A 22,771-nucleotide genomic window follows, 5' to 3' on the forward strand; every position below is an offset into this window, starting at 1 on the left:
TCATTCCTCAATTTTTTTACCATTTACAAGAAATCATTTTTCCACATCATTCCTCTATATTCCTCACAAAATGAGGAACAATAGAACAAAAATGTTCCTCCCCAAAATTGATGAGGAACAAATGGAACAAAAAAAAACAAATATTAAAATTCGTTTTTTATTTTAAAATAAATAAAAAATTATTTATTAATAATATTTTAATCTCATAATATAATATTTTTCATATTTTTATCATGTATTGACATTAAAAAATATTTTTGATATGAATTTCATGTTAAAAAATCTTACTATACATTATTTAAAATTTGTATGGATAGTAAAACATATTTAAGAGATGTTTATATCATAGATAACAAATAAAAAATTACTATAATCTATAATAGGTTAATATAAATTATTAATTTTTAACATTAAATATTTAAATTCATTCAAAAATATATTTTAAAATTAGTGTCAAATTCATTATATATAAATTATATCTAGTATTATTATTAAAAGTTGATTTATTTAATCAAATATATTATAAAAGATAGTGTTATTGTTTGGTTACCATTTATTATTTTGTTCTTCTCTGCATGTTTTCCTTTCATTCCTCAAAAGTTGTTTATTCCGTTCCGTATTGTTCTTTTTGTTCTTTTTGCTTTTGTTCCTCTAATGGTTACCAGTAGAAGCCGAATATTTCTTAAGACAACGTTAAATAAACGAGGTATATTTATTCCAATAAAAAAGACAGGGTATTAAACGTCCAAATAAAAAATAGATGGCGTTTTTTTCGGCTTTTTTCCCGATGAACAATACTTCAGTATTTTTCCCCACAAGTACAACAGTAATTATTTGCTTGTGCCAAGGTTCAAATCTTTTAGAATCAAAAACACAATGAACAAACTATGTCACCCAATCTTACAAAAGTAAAGAAAAACTCCTTAAATAGTGGTAAGTCTCATGCTAGTGGTAAGGCTGTTGCTGGACTCGAAGTTCGACTCCACTTACCTAATGTTTTGATATGTTTTTGGGCTCATGGTAAGTTATGATATGTTTTTGGGCTCATGGTGAGACTGAAACTGAGATATGTTATGGCTTCGGAATATAAGTCTTTATATTATATGCTAGTGGTAAGGCTAGTCTCAGATAGAGGAGACCAAGAACCTAAAGTTTCCAGTGAAAGTCTTGCTTCTAAGTACAGTATGACTCTGAAAACTATTGACTACTCAAAGGTACACAAAATTAGACACCCAACACAATAGTAGTACCTAATATTGTCACTTTAGAAAAATAATTTCAATGTTCTAGAACACAATGAAGACAATGGAGCACAGAATAAACATATAAAACATATATTGAGAAGAAGCAGAAACCGATTAGCAGCATAAATAAAGAAAGATCACCTGTGCTCATCCTCTGTCCATCCAATACCCTTTCGTCTATAATAACATAAAGACTTATATTCCGACTCCACTAACCTAAAGTTCTTCGTACCTATATTCCGAAGCCATAACATATCTCAGTTTCAGTCTCACCGTCGATCATGGTCCAGTGGAATCTGACCAAAAAAAAGATTGATATATCTCATTGTGGTCATGAGCCCACGAAGACCATTTTTGCTTACTCTCACATGCATGCAGCCAGCTGACTGGTCTGGCCTGATGGCCGATACTGGTTTTCATAGGCCTAATACTATTTGCTGTTTGAATTTATATTTTGGACTTATTTATGTACACGTGAAAACCGAAGAGACATTGAATTATTATTTAAAAAAAAATGTTCATGGTCCCAATCCCATGACCAAATGAATAAAGTTCTTTATTTTGTAAATTTCAATCTTGGTTCCCTCCAAGATTTATAACTAATGGAACGCCATGCCCCACGCCCACGGGCACCAATTCATAATGCATGGCAAAATAATCATTTGAGAATATGATTACCGGTAAAGATATAGACTTATAAAATATTAAGGTATTTTGATTATTAAAGATAGGCTCAGCTGGAAATGTGATTTGCTTAAACTAGAAATCATAATCTAAACAAAAATAAAACATTTCGTTATTTACGTACATATCAGCAAAATGTGTTACATATAAAATGTAGTGCATATACGTACATATACTTTTATTGTACGAAGATCATGTTAGTGATCAATATTATCTCAATCGATGATGTAATACAACAAACTTATTAGAAACAAAATAAGGTTATGTATAATGTATTCAAATCTTAGAATGAATAACTGACTAACACATTTATTCTACTCCTAACTTTATACTGTATTCTATTCAAATTTCATATATATTTTTCGTAAAATGTAAAAATTAGAAATTTTTCTTTGATGCATGATTAAATCGATCATATTGAGAATGTGTGATGTCAAAAATAATTATTTAAACAATTTATATTAAGTTTTACGGGTTTATTTGAAATTACCGTATATAGAAATTTACTATTTAATCTTGCATGAAAAGTTGAGGAAAAACTAAGGGGAGTTATTGGATCATTGATTTGTAAATCCATATAGACCTTGTGAATCCTTATTATTTATGAAATCAAAATACATGGATTTTGAAATAACATGTTTTATCCTTGGATTTGAATCCTTCTATTTTACACTATAAAATCCTTTCAAATCCATTTAAAACATAATGCGGATTTTAAAATCCAAACACGAATCACTACACGAAAACATAAGATTTTAACTAGTATTTATAAATCATACAACCAATAATACATGATTTTGATAATTATTTTAAAATCAATGAATATTGAATAACATATGATTTTTGTTTGGATTTCCAAATCCATCAAAATCAATAATCTAATAACTCCCCCTAATTACTCGAAACATCATGAAAGAAATTGAAATCATCCATACATACATTTCTATATATATCTAATTATCTTTATGTAGTTTATAAGGTAATTAATTGTATGATTAATATTCAAAAATGGAAGAAGAAAAAATCAGTGTCACGTACAATAATTTAGTGGTGGAAATATAGAATATATGTGCGTAAGTAAAGAAAACAGCTAGCTAGCATGCAATGTAGAGAGAAAGCGAGTGCATGGACTTCAGTGAGTGTGTCTCTCACATTCATATAATGCAATTTTAACTTTTAACCTAAAAAGCAAAAACTTCTCTATCTTTGTTTCAACCAAAATACAAAAACAAATTAAAACACCACTTGCGAGAGAGAGAGAGTCAATAAAGCATCAGACAAACAACTAACCAACATACACACCACCGCTTACATATATGTCCATGTCCATCGGAAATATCAAATTCTTGTGACCATCTCTTCAACTTTGACATACATATATGTATATTCATGAAATATAAAATTTCTTAATATGAAATTTATTGAATTTACACTTGTATATGGTCTTTGTTTTTGTTTTGGGAAAGATACATTATTATATATATATGTTAAGTATAAGAGTATAGAAAAAGTTTGTAGATTTCAAAGTTTAATTATAGAAATATACTAGGTGTAATAACTTATATATATATTGGAAATGCTATTATTACTACTCTCATACGAACGTACGTAGGATAGAGATGTGTCTTTTTTTAACAACATTAAATGTGTCTTTATTTAGAAAATTTTATAAATCAAAAGGGAAAACAACTAATCACGAGTCACGAGTGAATAAGTCAAGAACAAAAGACGAAAATAAATGGAGCTAAACTAAGCATTCATCATTAAGATTAAATCAGAAAAAAATCTACAATGATACATCAGACTCGCAGATTAATAAGGGAATTCTTAAGTAGATTTTGTAGTTTTAGAAACTTATTATTATGTTTATTTTTCTTTAGAATTTTTCTAGATACCAATCTTGCTTCCTCTCAACCTAAACCAGATCTACATAAGAATTCCACAATCTTCTGCATGATCATCCTCATCTACCTTCAGGGTGCAATGGGAACAGCTCGAGGGTTACATTGTCAATGATTTTATGAAAAGTAGTTGACATAGTACTATTATTTTTGTTTCTTCTTCCCTCTATCTCCAAGTTCTCAAATCCCCAGCTCCTACATGTCCTCTTGTACTCATTCTCTTCCACTAACTCCTGCTTCTCCACCATTGAATCTCTCTTCACAATCATAAAAAGTATCCTTAGAAATAGTTGATTAAAAAACTATACAAAACCATTCATTAAGACATTAAGACATACCCTGATGTCTAGTGACGATGATGTTCTTATCTTTGTTGTTACACTCGGGTTAGAGACACTAGTGGTCGTGAAGCTGCTTTGGCAACTTAGGCTGATAAGATTGTTCCTCTTCTGCTTCTGTCTCTCCCGGGCTTTGTGGTTCTGGAACCAGTAGAAAACATTCTTCCCTTCGATTTTCCCGTACTTACCGAGTTGCGAGGTTATATGCTCGATCTGTTGAGCATTTGGAGTACGCATTCCACCTTTGTACAACATCTCAAGTATCCCTATCTGTTCTTGAGTCGGGTTCCACCTTGTCCCTCCCGGGTGCGTCTCCAACTGAACCCACAAAATTATTTCATTGCATTTTTTTTAAGGAATCATATGCATTAAAATAAAAAAATTAATAAAAGTGAACCACTCCAGTCATTGTAAATGTCAAAGTATTAGGTATGACGCAATTACGCATTCTTCTTGAGTGAAATTTACGTTACTTTGTTTATTTTTTTACTCCAACAAATTTGTAATGGACAATAATGGAACTTACTTGAGGAGGGTCTCGTTTGTGTTCATTTTTGGTTGGACCAGTTTGATCTGGTCTAATGAAGCTTTTGAGATCAAAAGTTGCGGAAGTGACTCCGGAGGAAGAAGAAGGAGGGGAAGGAGGGCTCCCGGCCGAAAGCTTCGGCGCGAGAGGCCTTAGCCGCTTGCAGCTTAGGCTAAGAGATGATGTTGAGTCATGTTGATCCCAAGAAGAAGAAAAGCCATTAGAAAACTCATGAACCTTCATTGCATGCGCTAGCTATTATATGTTTTAGTTAACTAGCAAATGCCAAAAATGTTATGCCTTACTCGTTACAAGACTTAAAGCTTATGTGTATATATAGAAGAGAAGAGAAGTGTGAAATGGTAAGTGTTAGTGTATATGATTATGTAATTGGTGATATCCAGTTGGGTAGAGGGAAAAAAGGAAAAATGAACAGATGATTTTTTACAAAAGTGGAACGTCGGGAAACCAAAGACCAAATGATGGGATATGGTTGACTTTTATCATTTAAAATCTCTTTGTCTTTATTGAATTATTGTAAATAAATTAACTCGTAAATTAAAGTAATAGGGTCGAGACCAAATTTTGAAACTAATCGAAGATAGTGATCTCTGTTTTTTTCTTTTCTTTTCTATAGAGAAAGTGAAAATCTCATTGTGTGGATATAGATATGCATACGTGTGTTTACATACACATAATACATGCGTACGTGTGATGTGTTCATGTCTGCATGGAACACTATTCCGAACTATACGTAATATATATTCTACCACTACCAAAGCTGAACTTAATTATGTTTTATAGAAACACCAATACCGTTTTATATCTTCTAATTTTCTCTCTGTTTTAAACATCTTTTCTTATTTCACAAAGTGATGTTTAACCTTTTTTCTTGGTAAACTCCACAAAATATTAATTGAAAAACTAAATCTACTGAATTGTTATTGGATTGTAAATATAAAAAAGTGTTTTGTGTGATATTAAATCTATGATTAAACGTTAATTATTGTTTAACATATATGAAAACTCAAAAATGTCAATCTATAACCAATAAGGAGTAAACATTTTTGGTAAAAGAATAAGGAGTAATTTTTTTGACTAGTTGTAGTCTATCTTGAGCTCCTATAATTTAGGGGGAATGTTGATGAATGTGCATATGAACCACTAAAAATAATGCTAGTATGTTACAAATACATGATATCAAAAGAATTCTCTATTCATTGAGATTGACATTGACCTACGAGCCAATAGGTTTTGCTTTTACAGAATAAAGAATTGAAAATGTTTTGTTTGTGGATCAAATTTTAACAAATGCATGTGATTTAAGCTTGACAATCTTTGATTCTACAAGGCTGTAGGGACAATAATTTTCTCTCTTTATTTCTTTATTTTTCAAGAATTTATAATTTAGAAATAAAAAACACTCAAAGAAAAAGTTAGCTTTAATGATAGGATGTCTAAATGCTTTTCGGTGGCTCTCAAGTCTCAACAACTTTATTTATAGAGGAAATGAGAAGAAGAATGAAATAAGTGAAAAAAGGTATCTTCCAATCCCAATACTCGAAATTGCTTTCATTACTTTTTTGTTAAGATACGGATTTTGCCTAAATTAGTGGTTAGTTTATAATGAGCCAGGACAGACTTTTATTTATATATGTGGAAAAGAAAAAGGCTATAAATATTAGTATAATGCACTAGTATTGTTATCATGGTTTATTTTGATAATCATAAAAGTATTAGTATGAAGTTTGTGTTTATTTGATATTAATTAGAAATACAAAAGTATGGTTTGGTTTGGTAATGTCAAGCGTCCTATGACCCATTCCACTTTAGATCAGTGTATTGTATTGTTATTCTCTTGTACATTGGGAACTGCAGAACTTCAATTTCCCAAGTGAGATGAGTATTTTACTAATGAAATATATACAAAATCTATCTTTTTTTTTAAATGAACATATTTTAAACAATGTTTTTCCCCCAATTTGGCTGGTTAGACCTGGTGATATTGCGATCTTGTGGATTAGTTTATTTTAGTTGAAAACTTGAAATGCATATGCCTTCTCAACAACTGAGCTGTGGTAGACTAGTGACGGCCATTTAAAAGTGTGGAGTTTCTTCTATATGGATTTAAATTAGAGACCAATTTATTATAAAATTATATGAGAGAATATATGATATTTGTGGACTTTAAAAAAGAAAAACATTGTATAATTTTTTTTATAAAATTGGTTGTATCTTAATTAAATAAATGTATTTAGATCATTAATTCAACTACAATGTTTAAAATTGTATAAAATTATCTCGTTAATTTATTTTTTCATAAGAAATTTTTGATTTTAGAAATTTTGGTGGATTTGTAAGTTAATAGTCGTTATAAAATCATTTACCGTGTTAAGTTTTTATCCTACATATTTTAACCAATTACAATCGTTTTATAAAATACAACTAATGTATTGATGTAATATAGTGGTAAACGGTGAGTTTTGTGTGTTTAATTCCACCTAAGGATTTTCTCCATTATCTTCTTCCATTTCTTCGCCTTCCCATAGATCTAACAGACATTTCTTTATTTTAGTTCACGAAAGCAATCATCTAGGATTGTACTAATTTAACCCATGGTGAGGAGCAATACTAAAACAACAAACAAGGTAAAGTAAATTTCATATTTTCTCTATAATTCCCAAACTAATTATTGATGAAATTATCTGGTGGCTAAGATTTTATATAGTTAAAATAGATTTGAAAGAATTAAAAAAAGTAATAAGTAGAAGATGAAGATTCACACCCAAGTTTGATAATTTACAAGACTTGTGCATTACCATAAGACCACGGTAATATAATTGTACTATATTGTAAAATTCAAATTTCCGTAATATATATTTATATTAAAAACAAAATATATTCATCAAATTTTTTTGATTAAGTAGTGGTCAAGATTTGAATATTTATATTTATTTTCATATTTTTTGTTTGTTAAATGTATAACTTTATACTGTATACTACAAAGTTGGAGTACTATATTAAACGTTTAACAATATATAGTTTTTATCCGATTTTTTTTCCTACTTATAATGAACGGACATAACTTTTTTCTTTTTTTTTTTAAATATTTGACTCGTCCTAAATACCTCTAGGAATGTGGAGTCTTGTCGGAAATAACGATGTTTTACAGAGTAGGGTATATAATTCAGAAATCTTTTGAAAAATGAAATTAAATGTTGGTTACAAATTAACAAAAAGCTAGTATACAATGACAAAATACAATCATGTTAAATGGAAAAAGTGAAAGGACAAGTGTCATTCCATCTAGAGATGGTGCGTGGGGGTAATCATATCACGTTTGACACTAACAAACCCACCCATATACACATTTTTTCGTACTTTTCTCTTTGCAAATTCATGTCTCAGGTAAACTTAGAAAACATCATGATTTAGCAAAAATAACTAAACACTTCAAAACCAAAATCAACAAATTAGTATGCTATTTTTGTTTTTATGACCTACTAATGTGTTAACTTAAGTAAGCATATCTCTAGATAACCTAAGCGTAGACGTATGCTTGCATATTCGTCCATAGGTCAAAAAGAATTTGTGTGAGATTTTGGAAAGAGTCTTAGCACTAGATTTGGGAAAGAGTCTTAGCACTAGTTATCTACTACTATTGTAGTTCACGTAAGATATAGTAAAAGTAGAAGTGTGCATTGCATTGGCAATCTTGTGTTGTATAGATCATGTGTTAAGAGTAATTGGGATGGTCAAAAAGGACGAAGGAGAATGATTGAATCAAAAGTGATAAGTGATGAAGTCGAGAGTACTACTACCTCTTAAGTGGAGCAATCGGTGCTATAAATAATATTCATCAATCATTACCAATTCGTATTGTAATCCAACCAATTAAAATTTTTGCTATCGTAGACACGTGCATGTGTTCCGCACGTGGCAAGCCCTTCCCTTTGCATAGTATCTCTTTTTTGGTTTTGTCTTATTAAGTGAAATCTTGAACTCATTAGGAGATGTAGTTTTGTTGGAAATTACAGATTTGGGAATGTTATATTGGTTGGAATAGGAGATGATAAAAGACTATTCGTGACGTCTGCATAGTCGTGGTTCAGCAGTAAGAGAGAATCGGGAAAATGTTGTAAGGAACTAATCCAAATTCGATTCATACTCAAAACAAAAATTATTGTTGTGCGGAGAATCTGTCAATTGGGCAAATGTTTAATTGTTTTACTTGATAATTAAAAATACAAACGGTTTGACTATTCTTTATTATAGTTGGAAATCATTTTAAACTTCGAATAGACAGTATGGTGGCTCTTCCGAAAGAGGTTAACTTTGAAATATTTTAATGCGTTTCTACCAAATAAAATATATTCTAAAATATTTTGATGCGTTTTTACCAGGACTAACCAAATCAGCCGATAAAAATTTTCAGAAAAGAGAAAAGAGCTATCCCTGATGAAATAGTAAATTGCACATTGCGTTGCATGACGTTCATGGTGTATATATACATGTGACGTGAAGTTTGGACGATACACTATTTACGGTATATAATTGTTGACAATGAGCGATACAATGTTTACGGTCAGTGTCACTGTTTTTATCATCTTACTATAAACTTATACCCTCCACTATGCATATTTTAAGTCATCCAATACAATAGTATAAACTATAAAACATCATAATTTGTAAATATACGTTATTAAGAGTTTTCAAAAGTGTGGTACGTACCGAGAGATCTATCAACAAAAAACATTAACCGTATAACTAAATAAATTTGGTTGATGTTCACAATCTTAATTCTCCTGATCTAACTACTTCTATTGGTGAATGAATATTCATATTCTTCTTCTTGGGACTTTCTACTTTCTAGGACCATTGAATTTTTATTAGACCAAACCAAAGATTACTATTTAGACTCCTACGACCAAAAACGTTTCCAAATAGATGACGCTTCTAAGATTTTATTGGTGAACGCAATTTAGCCTATGTTCATTGGTGACTTCTCTTGATGATTTTTGGCACATTGGAGTTATATTACACTCTTTATTGAATTGGTTTGTAGATTTGTTCACATAAAACTTATTGGTTCTTTTAAGAAGGCTACCCAAACAAAACATAGTAATATTTAAAAAATATAGAAATACAAACGCATAAAACTCTCAACTATTTCAATCTATAATCTATATTTACTAAGTTGACAAAACAAAAAGACATATTTTTTACCAAAAAGAAAATGATATGGAAGATTCGTGTTTTTTTTTGGTAGCTAGCAGTGGAAAGTAAAGTTAGAATGAGCAAAATTCTCTTTGCTTTTTGGGCACTCAGACTCACTCACTCTGTCACTCACTCTTCACTTTAATTTCTTCTTTTTTTTTTTGCATTCCATTTTCCCTCCCTTTATAATAATTTTCTCGAGAAAGTGAGAGAGAAAAGAAAGAATGAATTTGAAAAAGGGTTGAAGTGAGTGAAAGACATTATGATCGCATGGTGAGGAAATTGTCAAAGTCATGTAATGCTAAAGTTGGTACAAACAAAATTTTACATCTTAAAAATCTCTACTTCTTTATTTCATTCTTTGTGGAGAACACTCCATTTTCCAAACTTTTACTGTTTGTTTTCTTTTTTTCACACACAATTATCAATTTTGACCGAGTTGAAAAACCTTGTATTAGTTTTGATTTGTTAATTAGCTCATCATAAGATATATAGTTTAGTGATTAAACACTCACCAACTGATGTTTATTTTCAGGTGCACATAGCATTTTTGAAGTAGCTCAAATCCATTGATGATCAAGGCTTTATTCTTCTATGAGAGGCTTCTTCATATATAAGCAAGTCCAAAAACTAGGAAGTCGCGTAATCCTTATGATCGAGAAATTAACTCAGAATAAGCCAATAAGGACGTGTCTCTACAAGACCAAGACTCTTTGGGGCTTAGGAAGTTACTCCTAAGGTGGTAGTTTAATTTAGCATGAGGGTGTGTGATAACTTGGTTCAAACTTCTTTATTTTGTTTTGGAAAAATTTTGAGCATAATAAATCTGTTTTATTTTATCAATAAATTTAAAATTTTATAAAAAATACTTGAACATATATTAAACGTCTATACACAAAACTAGAGCCAAACTAAAAAAAATGAACGAATACCCAAAATATTTAAAGCTATATTTATACTTGATATAACCCAATACATTGAATATATAACTCAATGTATTAACTATATATTTTTGAAAAACAAAGATTCTATTAAATCTACAAAAAAAAAAAAAAAAAAAAACAATTCCTTAATGGGCTGCAGAGCTATTTCGTTTACGGCCCTAAGATCGTCTGTCAGACAATTTTGAGAAGAAAACTTATAATTTATTTAGGCTTCAAAGTATACAAAAGTGGTAAGCCCAATCTACTAAAATAATTTGATTTTTTTCACCTATCATTCGATATCTTTATTGCTACTAATTGTAAGACAGTTTTTTTTTGTTTTCTCAAATACATCCACTAAATTTTAAAACTATAATTAGGGGGAAAAAGCGATATGTCAGCATTTATAAATACTAATCCTTGAACTAGATATGTTTGATATTAATTAATTAATATTATTCAAATAGTGTCAATAAAAATTAATTAAATTGTGATATTTAATTAATCAACAGTTCTTAATTGTGCACTTTATTTAGAATATATAAACACTAGTTTCTCCAATATTAACTCATGAGTCATTACTACAATGTCACCATCCGATTGCATATTTTGTTTGAAAGCAAAAAATTGATAAAACATAAGCAAAACATAAGGAAAAAGAAGCAAATTACAAGCAAAAAAATTATTTTATTTTTAGTTTTATTTTTTTATGTGTTAGTTATTATCACTGTTGTTTTGGAATAAATTAATTTTGTGTTGTTTTTCGTTGATTAATAACATAATATGCAAATTAATCAACTTATTCACATCTAAAAAATATACAGAACTATTATGAAACCAACTTGCTGTACGATTTTGTTTTTGGTTGAAATGCTTACAATTATTGATAAGTAACTAAGAAAAAATAAGGACAACCAGAAAAAAAAATAAAGCCTACCCAAAAAAAAATAATCTCTATGGAACCAAAACAGATAAGTTGTTGTGGTACTTTCCTGGGCATTTTGGTTGATTTGGTGGTTGTTGGAGGAAGAGTGTTTGGATAGAATTTGATTAGGAGAATGAAATAATAATCCGAAAAGCTTCCAAAAACTAATGAAACAGTGACAAGCACGCATCAATCTGGTGATGAAATTATGGAAGTTGACAGTTATGTGAGTCCACTTCAGTTTTTCCGAGACTGCTATAGAAGATTTTTGCGAGAAAAACATGGTTGGGAAAAATGGTTTTGGATAAGTGTACATAGGAAAACTGCAGAATGGAGACGTTGAGATTGCAATGAGAAGGATGGGGAAACGAATAGGACTAAAAGGTTTGGAAGAATTCAAATCTGAGGTTTACATTTTGACAAAGGTTTACCATTGAAATCTTGTAGTTCTCCATGGGTATTGCCTCGAAGGAAACTAGAGGCTATTGGTTTATATGTCCATAACTTTCTTTTCAAAAAAATATAGATATACATTGATATGACAATAACTTCAGATTCTTAGCTGTCTTAGTTGTTAATTGTTATCATAAATTAGAGAAGACACAATAATATATGGCTGACTTATTTCCGTATCTAATGTAAATAAAAAACAAAAAAAAAATGTTGTAGGTTTAAGAGCAAATATTATAATTAAAAAATACAAAAAACTAATAGACATATAAGTTTGTTTGCAAGAAAAAAAAATGTGCATAACAGAATTGTGTTTTATCATCATTGGTTTAATTACCATTATCATCATTAGTTTAATTACTAGGACAAGTCTCATTCCCCTGCTGGCTTATCATTTTTCTTAATATTATCTTCTCATCGTATTTATGCATAAGTTATCTATCATCAACATAATTTTAAAAAAGATTGCAAACATTCTTATAAAAATCTTGCATTAAACTAAATTAAGTTATATACTTACTAGTTGTTGATCTGGGCCGCATAAGAGGTATATATTTTTTTTATATTTTTAATAAATGTTTTTATATTTTGATTTTTCTTTGTTTCTTTTTTTTTTTGCAATGTTTTTGTTGTTTTTTTTATACTATTTTTATTTTTTGTTATTCTATTTTTTCATATTGATTGATTTTCTTAATTTTATATTAGTTTATAGTTTGAAATGTTTATTGTTATTTGTTTTAATGTAGTTTAGGTCTAATAGTACGTGGTAGAACATTATATATCAGAAGCCTTCAATTCTTGTAATCCACACAAACCATTATAAATTATCAAATTAATTTAGCGCACCGTATGTATGCATTTAACCAATTCATCTTGCATTAAAGCAACATTATAGACTGATAGATTTAGATGCTACTTTTGTACATTAATGTTTTTTAATTATACTATAATGTTTGATTCAATAAACGAAAAAGGATTTATATAATTTGGTTATTGAGCATTTTACCAAAAATATTTGGTTATTCTCATCACCAATAAAACATTTAAATGATTTTATTAATACGTTAAAGAGAACGGCGGATAAGAAGGCTTCAGATGAGGTTAATATATTGGTATATATATCTATATAATATAAATGTCTTTGTTTTGTATTTAAGTGCGTAAACCAGAAAATTCTTGTAAACCTTTCTATTAGATTAAATACAATTTAAATAACTATTGTAACATTAAAATAAAATACAAAAAAATAAACTTAGTAAATAAGATGAATAGCCAGCGTTCGCTACGTACCTCGAGGAGATCCAAGCCGACAAGGAAGTTTTCTCTTCTTTCTCGTTATTACAAGTCTCTCGTTGCTATAATATTCAAGTGGATAAATTAGCATGCCGAATGCGTGTTGAACCGCAACTTTATCTCTATGTAAACAATATTCTTAATTCTTGAAAAAAAAAATGAATGATGATGTGGCAGATGACGTGGATGAAGGACAAGAAAGAAAAGTTAATAATATATAGAAGTATTATTAATGTATAATTTATACACATGTAGTATTCTACTAAGTTTGTGAATATTAATTGAATCATGCCACATGGAGAAATGACTCATGAACTGCAAAAGGCGATTGATGTGCGGTTCTAACTTATGTGAGGATCACTCGCCATTTGTAGATCGTAGTCTCGCTGAATCATCTAGAACACATTATGTTTCATAACATATACTCTACAAATACATCTTAATCTGATATCATAATGAACTTACACAATACATATACAAATCACATAAAATAAATTCTCTTCATTAATTAACATGGAAAAATGTATGTGGTCGTGAGGTACATATTTTGTGAGACCTTGCATATGTAATCATCACTCAGATTTTCTGTAAAAAGTAAACAATCTTTTTTATTACATTTTCTAGAGTCTTTAGCTTTTTTTTCCACAACAAATCAATTAATTTATACCACCAAAGTTTACATGATACAGAAAAACATTCGTACCACCATTAAACAAATAAGAAAATTGAACACAATTTTTACAAAAAAGTAGAAATGATCCTGCTTTCTAAACGAAAATCTTACAGATAACAGAATAAATCTGTTAAATTCTCTCTTCGTACATTTATAAAAGCTAATATTTTATAGATAAAACTCCTAAATGCTTTTTGCATAATTCTAATTAAATAGAAAATCTGATTTGTTGTTTGAAATGGTTCTGAAACGATGATTTTTAAAACGTCAAGGTCAAAAAATTGATAAAGACTCCTCCATCTACAAATTTATAAGAAGGTGAGAGAGGAGACTAGTCGCATGCACATCCTCTTATCAGACCATCAAGGTCAACAAGTTTACTACATTTCGTTTTTTGAAATCTTAATTTGTCGTGCTTATCTTCAGTACTTTGCTTATCTCAAATTCAATTGTTCAGTGTTTTCTTATTTGATTAAATCATTTAGTTTAGTTTCTTTCTTTTACGTATTGCTATTGACCTTTATCTTGCTTTATTTACTCGATCAAGTTTTGCCAAATACACTTCATTACTCGTTAAAAGGATATACTTTTTGTATCAAGCAACCAATAAAAAAGTAAGAGAAGAAAGAGCATATAATTTCTGAGCCGCCTTTATGATTTATATAGGAATTAAAATAACTTTTTTTTTGGTTATGTCTGTAGTAAATACCACACATATTGGTATAGGACTCATAACCATTAGACCAACATTATCAATGGGATCTTAGAGGATAAGATCCCCCGGTTTTTGCAAAGGAAAGATCTTATATAAGATCTTTCCTTTGCAAAAACCGAGCGATCTTAACCTCTAAGATCCCACCAATAATGTTGCCTTTATAGATGGACCAATTTTTTATTTACCTGTTACCAATTTTTTTTTTTAATATCGTTTCAAATTATACGTCTTTTTTTAAGAGGAATCGGATTCGAATTCAGATACCAATTACCAATTATATATATAATAATATGATTTTAATATAAAAAAAACAATTGCGGATAGACTAACTAGGGACAGTTTTTAAGTACAAATGATATGATATCATGATTTATTGTCCGTTCTATAACTAGAGTAAATTAAATGTCGATGGATATGTTCATCCTCGTAACTATTTAAACCCTATGGAATTTTGTTAATTTTGACTTTCTCTTGAAAGAAAAAACACACAAACAAATGTTTCTTGCACGCCTTGAGGCATGTCACGCCTTGAGGCAAGTCATCAAACATTAGCGAATCATATAAAATAGATCAATTAATAGAATGATGAACTAACGTTGAAAGCACATAAAGATATAGATATAGAGAATTATCTTTGATGTAAAGTACAAGTATTCGTATTTATAAGTTCTCTATCACCAATATATATATCCTCAAGATAACGTAAACAAACATATATATTGGAGATTACAAACAAATCCAAAGATCCACATCAAGCATATAATATCAAAATTAATAAAATAGGAAGATGACAAGAATTACAAATACTTAAAAACAAAATTACCTAAGAATTAATATTACATCTTGAACTATAAAACTCACTCTTCTCATGGACTTGCTCTTAGCCGGTTTTGTCTCCGGGCAACTAATAAAGAGTCTATAACAATTTGTTGTTACAATTATTTATGCATATATCTATATCTTCATGTATTTTTCTGTGTATCGTGTATGTAAATGTAATCTTCTAACACAAACAAAAAAAAAAACACAAACTACATATATGTTGTGTATGATTGTAATTATACATCTCCGGGTACTTGATTCAAATCAGGTTTTATTACCGACAAAGATGACTCATCAGCCGTCGTCAACGGTGACTTAGAAGCAGAAGTGAGAAGAGCATCAACTCTAGCACCAACCTCAGCCGCCTTCTCCCTTATAAGAGCGGCGGGCATGTCGGCAGAAGCAGCTGATCGGTGGTCCTCTTCTTGTAAGAGAAGATCAGGGAAGTTGAGTCTTGCAGAAGGGCCACGTAGATAAAACACCGCGACGTCGTAGGCTCTAGCGGCCGCGACGTCGGTTGTGTAAGAGCCGAGCCAAAGACGTGAACGTTTGTTAGGTTCACGAATCTCAGCTACCCACTTGCCCCACTTCCTCATCCTTATCCCTCTATATGGTTTCCTCTTAGCTATTTCTTGGTGTGGTTGATGTTGTTGTCTTCTCTTACGCATCGTAGACTCTTCTTGTTCTCGTTCTCGTTCTCGTTCCATTGATTAAAGAAGACGAAAGTTTTGTGGGTAGTGGAAGTTTTGTTTTATATAAAGTATGGTGTGACAATATTGAATACTTAAAGATACGGTTGCTTATAAGTAAGTATTAGAAATTGCCAAGTAACCTCGTACTTCTCACTTTTTTTTTTATCTCTTTACTAAATTTATCATTGAATTTGTCATTGATTGTTGTTATGTGACCGACTGAAATTTGTTTTTGGAGAATTCGAGATTCTCCTAAAGATAAAAGAAAATTACAAAAATCACGAAGATCCAGTGATGGAAGAATCAAGAATTAGGCCTTGTAACCCAAAAAAAAAAGGAAAAAGAATCACAAAGTTTTAAAAGAAAATTATGGATACATCTTAATTTATAGCTTTATCTCTAAAAGTATAACTTACAAATCTTTTGATAATTATTTTAATTTAGAAAATGTAAATTCAGTTTACTTTATAACATAAGGGAGTGTAATATTATCTCTTAAATATTATTTTGTATATGAGAACTTAATATAGAACTTAGTTTTCCACATTAAAGTTCTAATATACGAAAAAAATAGTCAAAATTATGAAAATATTGAATTTCTAGTCATATATTTTGAATTGTAATCTTTTTTTTTTTTTTTAGTAAGATTGAATTGTAATCTAATTATATTAGGATTTAGCTGAATTCTAACTAATTTATATTTTTATACAACAAAAACCCTTAATCATTGAAACTGTTAATAATAATATAGATATTTTATATTCTATAGATGGTGACTGTTTGATATACTATTCCAAAGTTGCTTATTAAGACAAATACTCGTGTTTATGATAGAGACCTGAATGTTTGTTTATACATTACAGGACCACATAAACTACAGTATTATTTATTTTAAGTTACATGCTTTGTTCCTTTAATCAAATGTTTTGGTTGCGTCGTTGTGGTCCTCGTCCTGGTCCAGTTCTCGGTTTAGTCTGATTCAATCAAAATACTGGTGCAACCATGCAAAGAACATGAACACATCCGTTTAATGAAATTTCTCGTTATCTTTTTTTTTTGAATAATCAAAGAAGTTCTAGCCAAGTCTATACATCTTTTTAAATCCGATATCTGAATATGTTATATAATTTCGTTATAAATCTTATTTAAATTAGCGATCTTTAAACTTTTGCCAAAAATCTTTACCAGTTGAGCTACTCGTTTCGTGTGCATGATTAAACGCAAAAGAGAGTAAAGAATGAATATAATTTGTTTGATTCATATAAAAACAAAGTGTATGGTTTTGATAAGAGATAGTGTTAAATTCTAAGTTATAAAGAGGACACGTCGCTTAAGAAGAAAACAATAGATGGGACACGTATATAGAGAAAAATGGGTTAAAGATAAACCCAAATATTGGCCGACAAAGCTTCCATCGATCCATTTTCTTATCTCTTTTTTCTTACGTCAATCGTTCTTAGAGTCACCACAAGAATCTTTAACATTATAAAAAGGTAATTTTGGGTTTAATTGCCACTAACATTGATTAATTGTTTGATTCGATTTAGTGATATGAAATGAATGAATTAATTAAGTATTAATATCTCGACTGATAAAGATTTTTGGCAAATATTTAAAAAGATACCGATTCTAATAACGTTTGAAACGAGACGATATAATATGTTCTAGTATCGGGCCTAAAAAGATGTATGAACTTTAATTCAAAACCTCTTTGATTATTAAAAAAAAAAGATATGAAATTAATCAATGATTATAACATAATTTAGCGATTCAAAAATAAATAATAATGTTTTTTTTTAGGAAAAATGAAAAAGAAATAACAATAAAAATAGTGCTTTCACTGTTTTGTTCGTACAGGTTTGTCTTGCTCTATCTTGATTGGGTGACACAGTTTAGTGAATGGTGATACTTGCTTTACCATAATGGTTAGGATTAGGAGATAATGATCAAACTCATCTAGAAATAAAATTAATTTAATTTAAAACAAGTTGTACGTATAAAATACTGCATGCTTGGTAAAGTAATGAGAGAACATACGAATAGAGTTGATATTTATAAATTTGTTGTGGCTGAGACGCACCTGACTCAAGACCTGACCCAATTCCTCAACTGAATCATCATGTATGAGGTAGAAAGGTTTGATCTCTACGAAGTAGAGAATTTCAATTTATAAGAGCATCTCTATTAGTGAAGATATTCTGAATATCATATTCACATGAGTGTGTCAGCAAAAGAATAATAATAATATTTTTTTTTACATTAGTTATAATAATAAAATTAGTTATTTCAATTAATTTAAATTTATTGAGAATATTAAACCAATAAAAGTGATATTTGTAAGATGGGTTTCTTATCAAGAATTTATGAGTTTCTAACAAGAATTTTATGAGTTTTTAAACAAGAATATCTCACTTTTTCAAATTTTGTTATAATTTAGTGGATGTATTTTAAATTTAAAAGATTTCCGTGTAAAAGCTCTAATCTCATGCTCACAGCCGACTCAGACACTTTTGAAGACGGCTAACAAAAAAAGAAGAACAGAAAGTAGCAAAAAAAATGTTTAACAATTTCTGTGAGAGTATGAGTATGGTAGTTACTTAATTAAGATCATCTCCATTACTAATTTACTAATTCCCCTATGTATCATTTTTTCACTTGGCACTTAATTACTAGTAAAACTATAAAAGATATTTGGAAAAAGGTTGATAAACTAACAATTATATCTAGGTTGCAAGCACACACTTTCTTAACTTGTAGTAAGAGCATCTCTATTGCTTATTTGTTTTACACTTGGAAACACTTTTGCATACTTTAAAAACACTTATCATTAAAAACATTAAAATTAATTGTGAAAAAGTTTTTAAACACCCATAAAAATTAGTAAACTAGTAAGAGGCGTTATAAAATCATTTAAAAGAATTAAAACCACATTCTAATTGAGAAGTTAATATTCCAATAATTATCTCATAATTCAATTTTTAGTATTAAAATATATATTTTTAAATCAACGAATTGTTGATAAATAATATCATTAGAAAACTCAACTTAATAATCATTACCAAAAAAAAACTCAACTTAATAAAATGTAAATTAATATAATTTAAAGATAATTTCTACTATATGATAATGATGAAAACACATCACATTTTCAGAAAATTCTTAAAAAGTCTAAATATGTAATCTTTTCAAAAGCTGAAGAAGAATAATATAAAAATGAAAAATAATATTTACCAGTCTATAATATTTACCAGCATATAAAAATTCATGTCAAGAAGGAAACAAAATATAGGAAGCTAACATTTAAAAAAGATATTCCACAAAAAAAAAAAGATTTTAAAAAGATTATGGTAAATCCCAGTATATTGTACTCAAGTATAACTAACTGTATATACCTAGATGCTGGAGCAGAGCAATATACCACAAATATGGTCGCTATGAACAAACGGACGAACAATTCAATGGATCGCTGCAAAATCGTCCGACGTAGAACACAATCATCAGCCTTAACGAGTGTAGGAGACAGTGAAAACACAACTACGCTTCCCCTCGATCTCATCATCGAGATACTCTTAAGACAACATGCGAAAACAATAGCAATATGTCGTTGTGTGTCGAAGCAATGGTCATCCTTACTTCGACGTCAAGACTTCACTGAACTATACCTGAAAAGTTCATTGTCTCGACGGCGTCTTTTGTTCGCCATCGAATTTGAATGCAAGTGGCACTTCTTCTCATGCCCTCAGCCTAGAAACCTTGATAAGCACGCAACTGTTGTTGAAACAGACTATCATATGAGTTTATCTGGAGATTGGAACGACAATACTTGTCTATCTTCCAATGGTTTTGTCTATCTTTTAGATAAACAGATTCTAAAGGGAAAGCTAGAAAGGGTTCCTGTGATATATAACCCTAGCACAGGTCAGCGCATACCTTTACCTAAAGTTAGAGCAAAAAATAGTAATTTGACAAGCTTTCTCGGGTATGATCCGATCGACAAACAGTTCAAGGTTTTGTCCATAACCGTGACATTTGATAGAAGAGTACAACATAGCTCCAATGAGCATCAAGTTTTGACTTTAGACAAGGGAAAACTATCGTGGAGAAAGATCGAATGTTCGTTTCCGCATTATCCTATAAACTACAGCAATGGGATATGCATCAATGGTGTTTTGTATTACATAGCGGTGCGGTCCAACATGACTACTTTGATAGCATGTTTTGATGTTAGGTCTGAGAAATTTAGTTTCATAGAATCAGAAAAGGGGCCTAGGTTAACTCAGATTTTTTTGTTGATAAACTACATGGGAAAGTTAGGTGTCGTAATACAGGTTTTGGGTGGTCAAGATGAGTTATGGGTTCAAGATGATACCAAGAAAGATAAAAGCTTGAAGTATATCTCAGTTATGCCACGTACAAGTATACAAAAATCAATTTGGGCAACTGATACAGGTGAAATTGCTTGGGTGCTAAGTCAATGGACACGACCATTCTATGTTTTCTACTATAACCTTGAGAAGAAGAGTGTTAGAAAAGTTGAAATCAAAGGAATCGAAGAAAAATTATTGATTGGTATTGAAGATAGCCCTGAAGCTCATTTCACCTTCCTAGACCATGTTGAGGATGTGATGTTTCTCTAATATCAATTTTTAAGGCTTGTCACTAGTTTTCGTTTCTTTTTGTTTTTAATTGTTTCTGATTCTTTAATAGATTCTAGTTTTTATTAATCACTGTTGTTTTTTTATGGATGTTGTCTACGACATTGATCTACTATAGTATGTTTTGATGTTAGGTTTTGGCAGAAATCTAAACTTAAAGCAAGGATTCTTCACTTTTACTAAACTCAAACATTATAAGTTTATTGTGTTATATAACCCACACTCGAAAAAAAAAATGATTGTTGCATAAATTCGAAATATTATAATTTGTTTGTTACAATAGTAGATAATAATGACTTATTGATATATCTATGAAAAATTTGACAGTGAAAAAATGGTATTCATATATATCTTAAAATAATAAATATTTAATAAAAGAAACAGAATTCTGTAAAATATATATATTTCATTAAATATTGAATGTGGATAATGTGAAAATAATACAAATCCCTCTTCTTTCGTTCTGTAAATATACGATTGTAGGAGAAAGTCAAAAAGTGAAAACACAAATACGCTTTCTCTCGATCTCATCATCATCTCGGTATCGCTTTACACCAACCATGAGTGACGAACATAGAGATTATGATGATGATCTCAATCTTGATCTGTCTTTAGGGTTACATCCCATGAGAAGACAAGACCTCATGAGAAGACAAGACCGGTTGGTTCCTCAAGATCATCAACAAGAACCTGTGGAGGAACAAAGCCAGGGTCAAGGCTCGTTCATGCAACTCTTGACATCATTAGATCATCCTCCACAAAGTATCCAACGTTCTCCTCCTCCACGAGATCACATGATGTCTTTACTTCAAGACTTGAACGAAGATGCACATTGGTTTTTTCCCGAACAAGCCCTTCACCCTCTTCATCAACTGAACCAGGTTAGAACCGCACCCATGGAAACTCGTGTATCTGCCCCGCAGCACCCTCGTCCTCGCAGAGGTCGGCCACCAGGAGCACAAGCACGTCTTAATCCAACAAATACGGATGCTGTTGAAAAGAAAGTCATCAGGGAGATTGTACCACCGTATCCATGGTCTACAAATAAGCCTTGCGTAGTTCATACCATCAGTGACTTGATTGCAATGAATATAAACATGATCCATGGTCAAGTCTACTGCAAACCTTGCAATAAGACTCATACGTTGTACTATAATCTGATTGAGAGGTTTTCGGAGTTGTCTGTGTACGTTAAAGCTAACATGGAGATTATGCGTCTACGAGCACCAGCTAGATGGTTAAATCCAACATTGACTCAGTGCGTGACATGCAAGACTGATATGAAGCCTCTGCTTAATAACGAGAGAATGGAAGAAATTAACTGGTTGTTTCTTATGTTAGGGGGAATGTTGGGATGTTGTACTTTGGACCAGCTTAAGTTCTTTTGTCAGGCTAATGGTAAGCATCGAACAGGTTGTAAAGATCGTGTTCTCTACACAACTTATCTTCGTCAATGCGAACAGCTCGATCCAGAAGGACCATTCCATGTAGAGTGATCATCACGTATCTTTAGGGTTTGATTTTGTTTTTACTTCTTTTTGAATCCTTTTTTTTGGGTGTTTTGCAAGAAAACCATTAATATATTATTGGTTCTTTATAGATTTCCAGTTTTATTAATATAATCATTGTTCGTTGTTTCTTATGGATGTTGTCTGCAACATTGATCTTGATCTTGTTACTCATGATAATCTACTGCTACTGTTCTTTTTAGTT

General features: G+C 30.3%; 4 protein-coding genes across 4 annotated transcripts; 2 read left to right on the forward strand and 2 right to left on the reverse strand.

Moving 5' to 3' along the window:
* Positions 1 to 3,613: 3,613 nt before the first annotated feature.
* LOC17898957 (WUSCHEL-related homeobox 4) lies at positions 3,614 to 5,024 on the reverse strand. The gene is made up of 3 exons (XM_006305489.2): positions 4,694 to 5,024; positions 4,168 to 4,485; positions 3,614 to 4,086 (listed from the first exon to the last, which is right to left on the reverse strand). The coding sequence occupies exons 1-3, from the start codon at positions 4,934 to 4,936 to the stop codon at positions 3,892 to 3,894; spliced, it is 756 nt and encodes a 251-aa protein (XP_006305551.1). The 5' UTR covers positions 4,937 to 5,024; the 3' UTR covers positions 3,614 to 3,891.
* Positions 5,025 to 15,636: 10,612 nt separating this feature from the next.
* On the reverse strand, positions 15,637 to 16,549 carry LOC17896908 (ethylene-responsive transcription factor RAP2-1). The gene has a single exon (XM_006305780.2). It carries the CDS (start codon positions 16,416 to 16,418, stop codon positions 15,948 to 15,950), a length of 471 nt encoding a protein of 156 aa, XP_006305842.1. The 5' UTR covers positions 16,419 to 16,549; the 3' UTR covers positions 15,637 to 15,947.
* Positions 16,550 to 19,828: 3,279 nt separating this feature from the next.
* LOC111832420 (putative F-box protein At1g46984) lies at positions 19,829 to 21,040 on the forward strand. The gene has a single exon (XM_023788734.1). The coding sequence runs from the start codon at positions 19,829 to 19,831 to the stop codon at positions 21,038 to 21,040; it is 1,212 nt and encodes a 403-aa protein (XP_023644502.1).
* Positions 21,041 to 21,618: 578 nt separating this feature from the next.
* On the forward strand, positions 21,619 to 22,554 carry LOC17899865. The gene has a single exon (XM_006305811.1). The coding sequence runs from the start codon at positions 21,619 to 21,621 to the stop codon at positions 22,552 to 22,554; it is 936 nt and encodes a 311-aa protein (XP_006305873.1).
* Positions 22,555 to 22,771: the final 217 nt, after the last annotated feature.

This window comes from Capsella rubella, unplaced genomic scaffold, assembly GCF_000375325.1.
Source record: "Capsella rubella cultivar Monte Gargano unplaced genomic scaffold, Caprub1_0 scaffold_1, whole genome shotgun sequence".
NCBI lineage: Eukaryota > Viridiplantae > Streptophyta > Magnoliopsida > Brassicales > Brassicaceae > Capsella > Capsella rubella.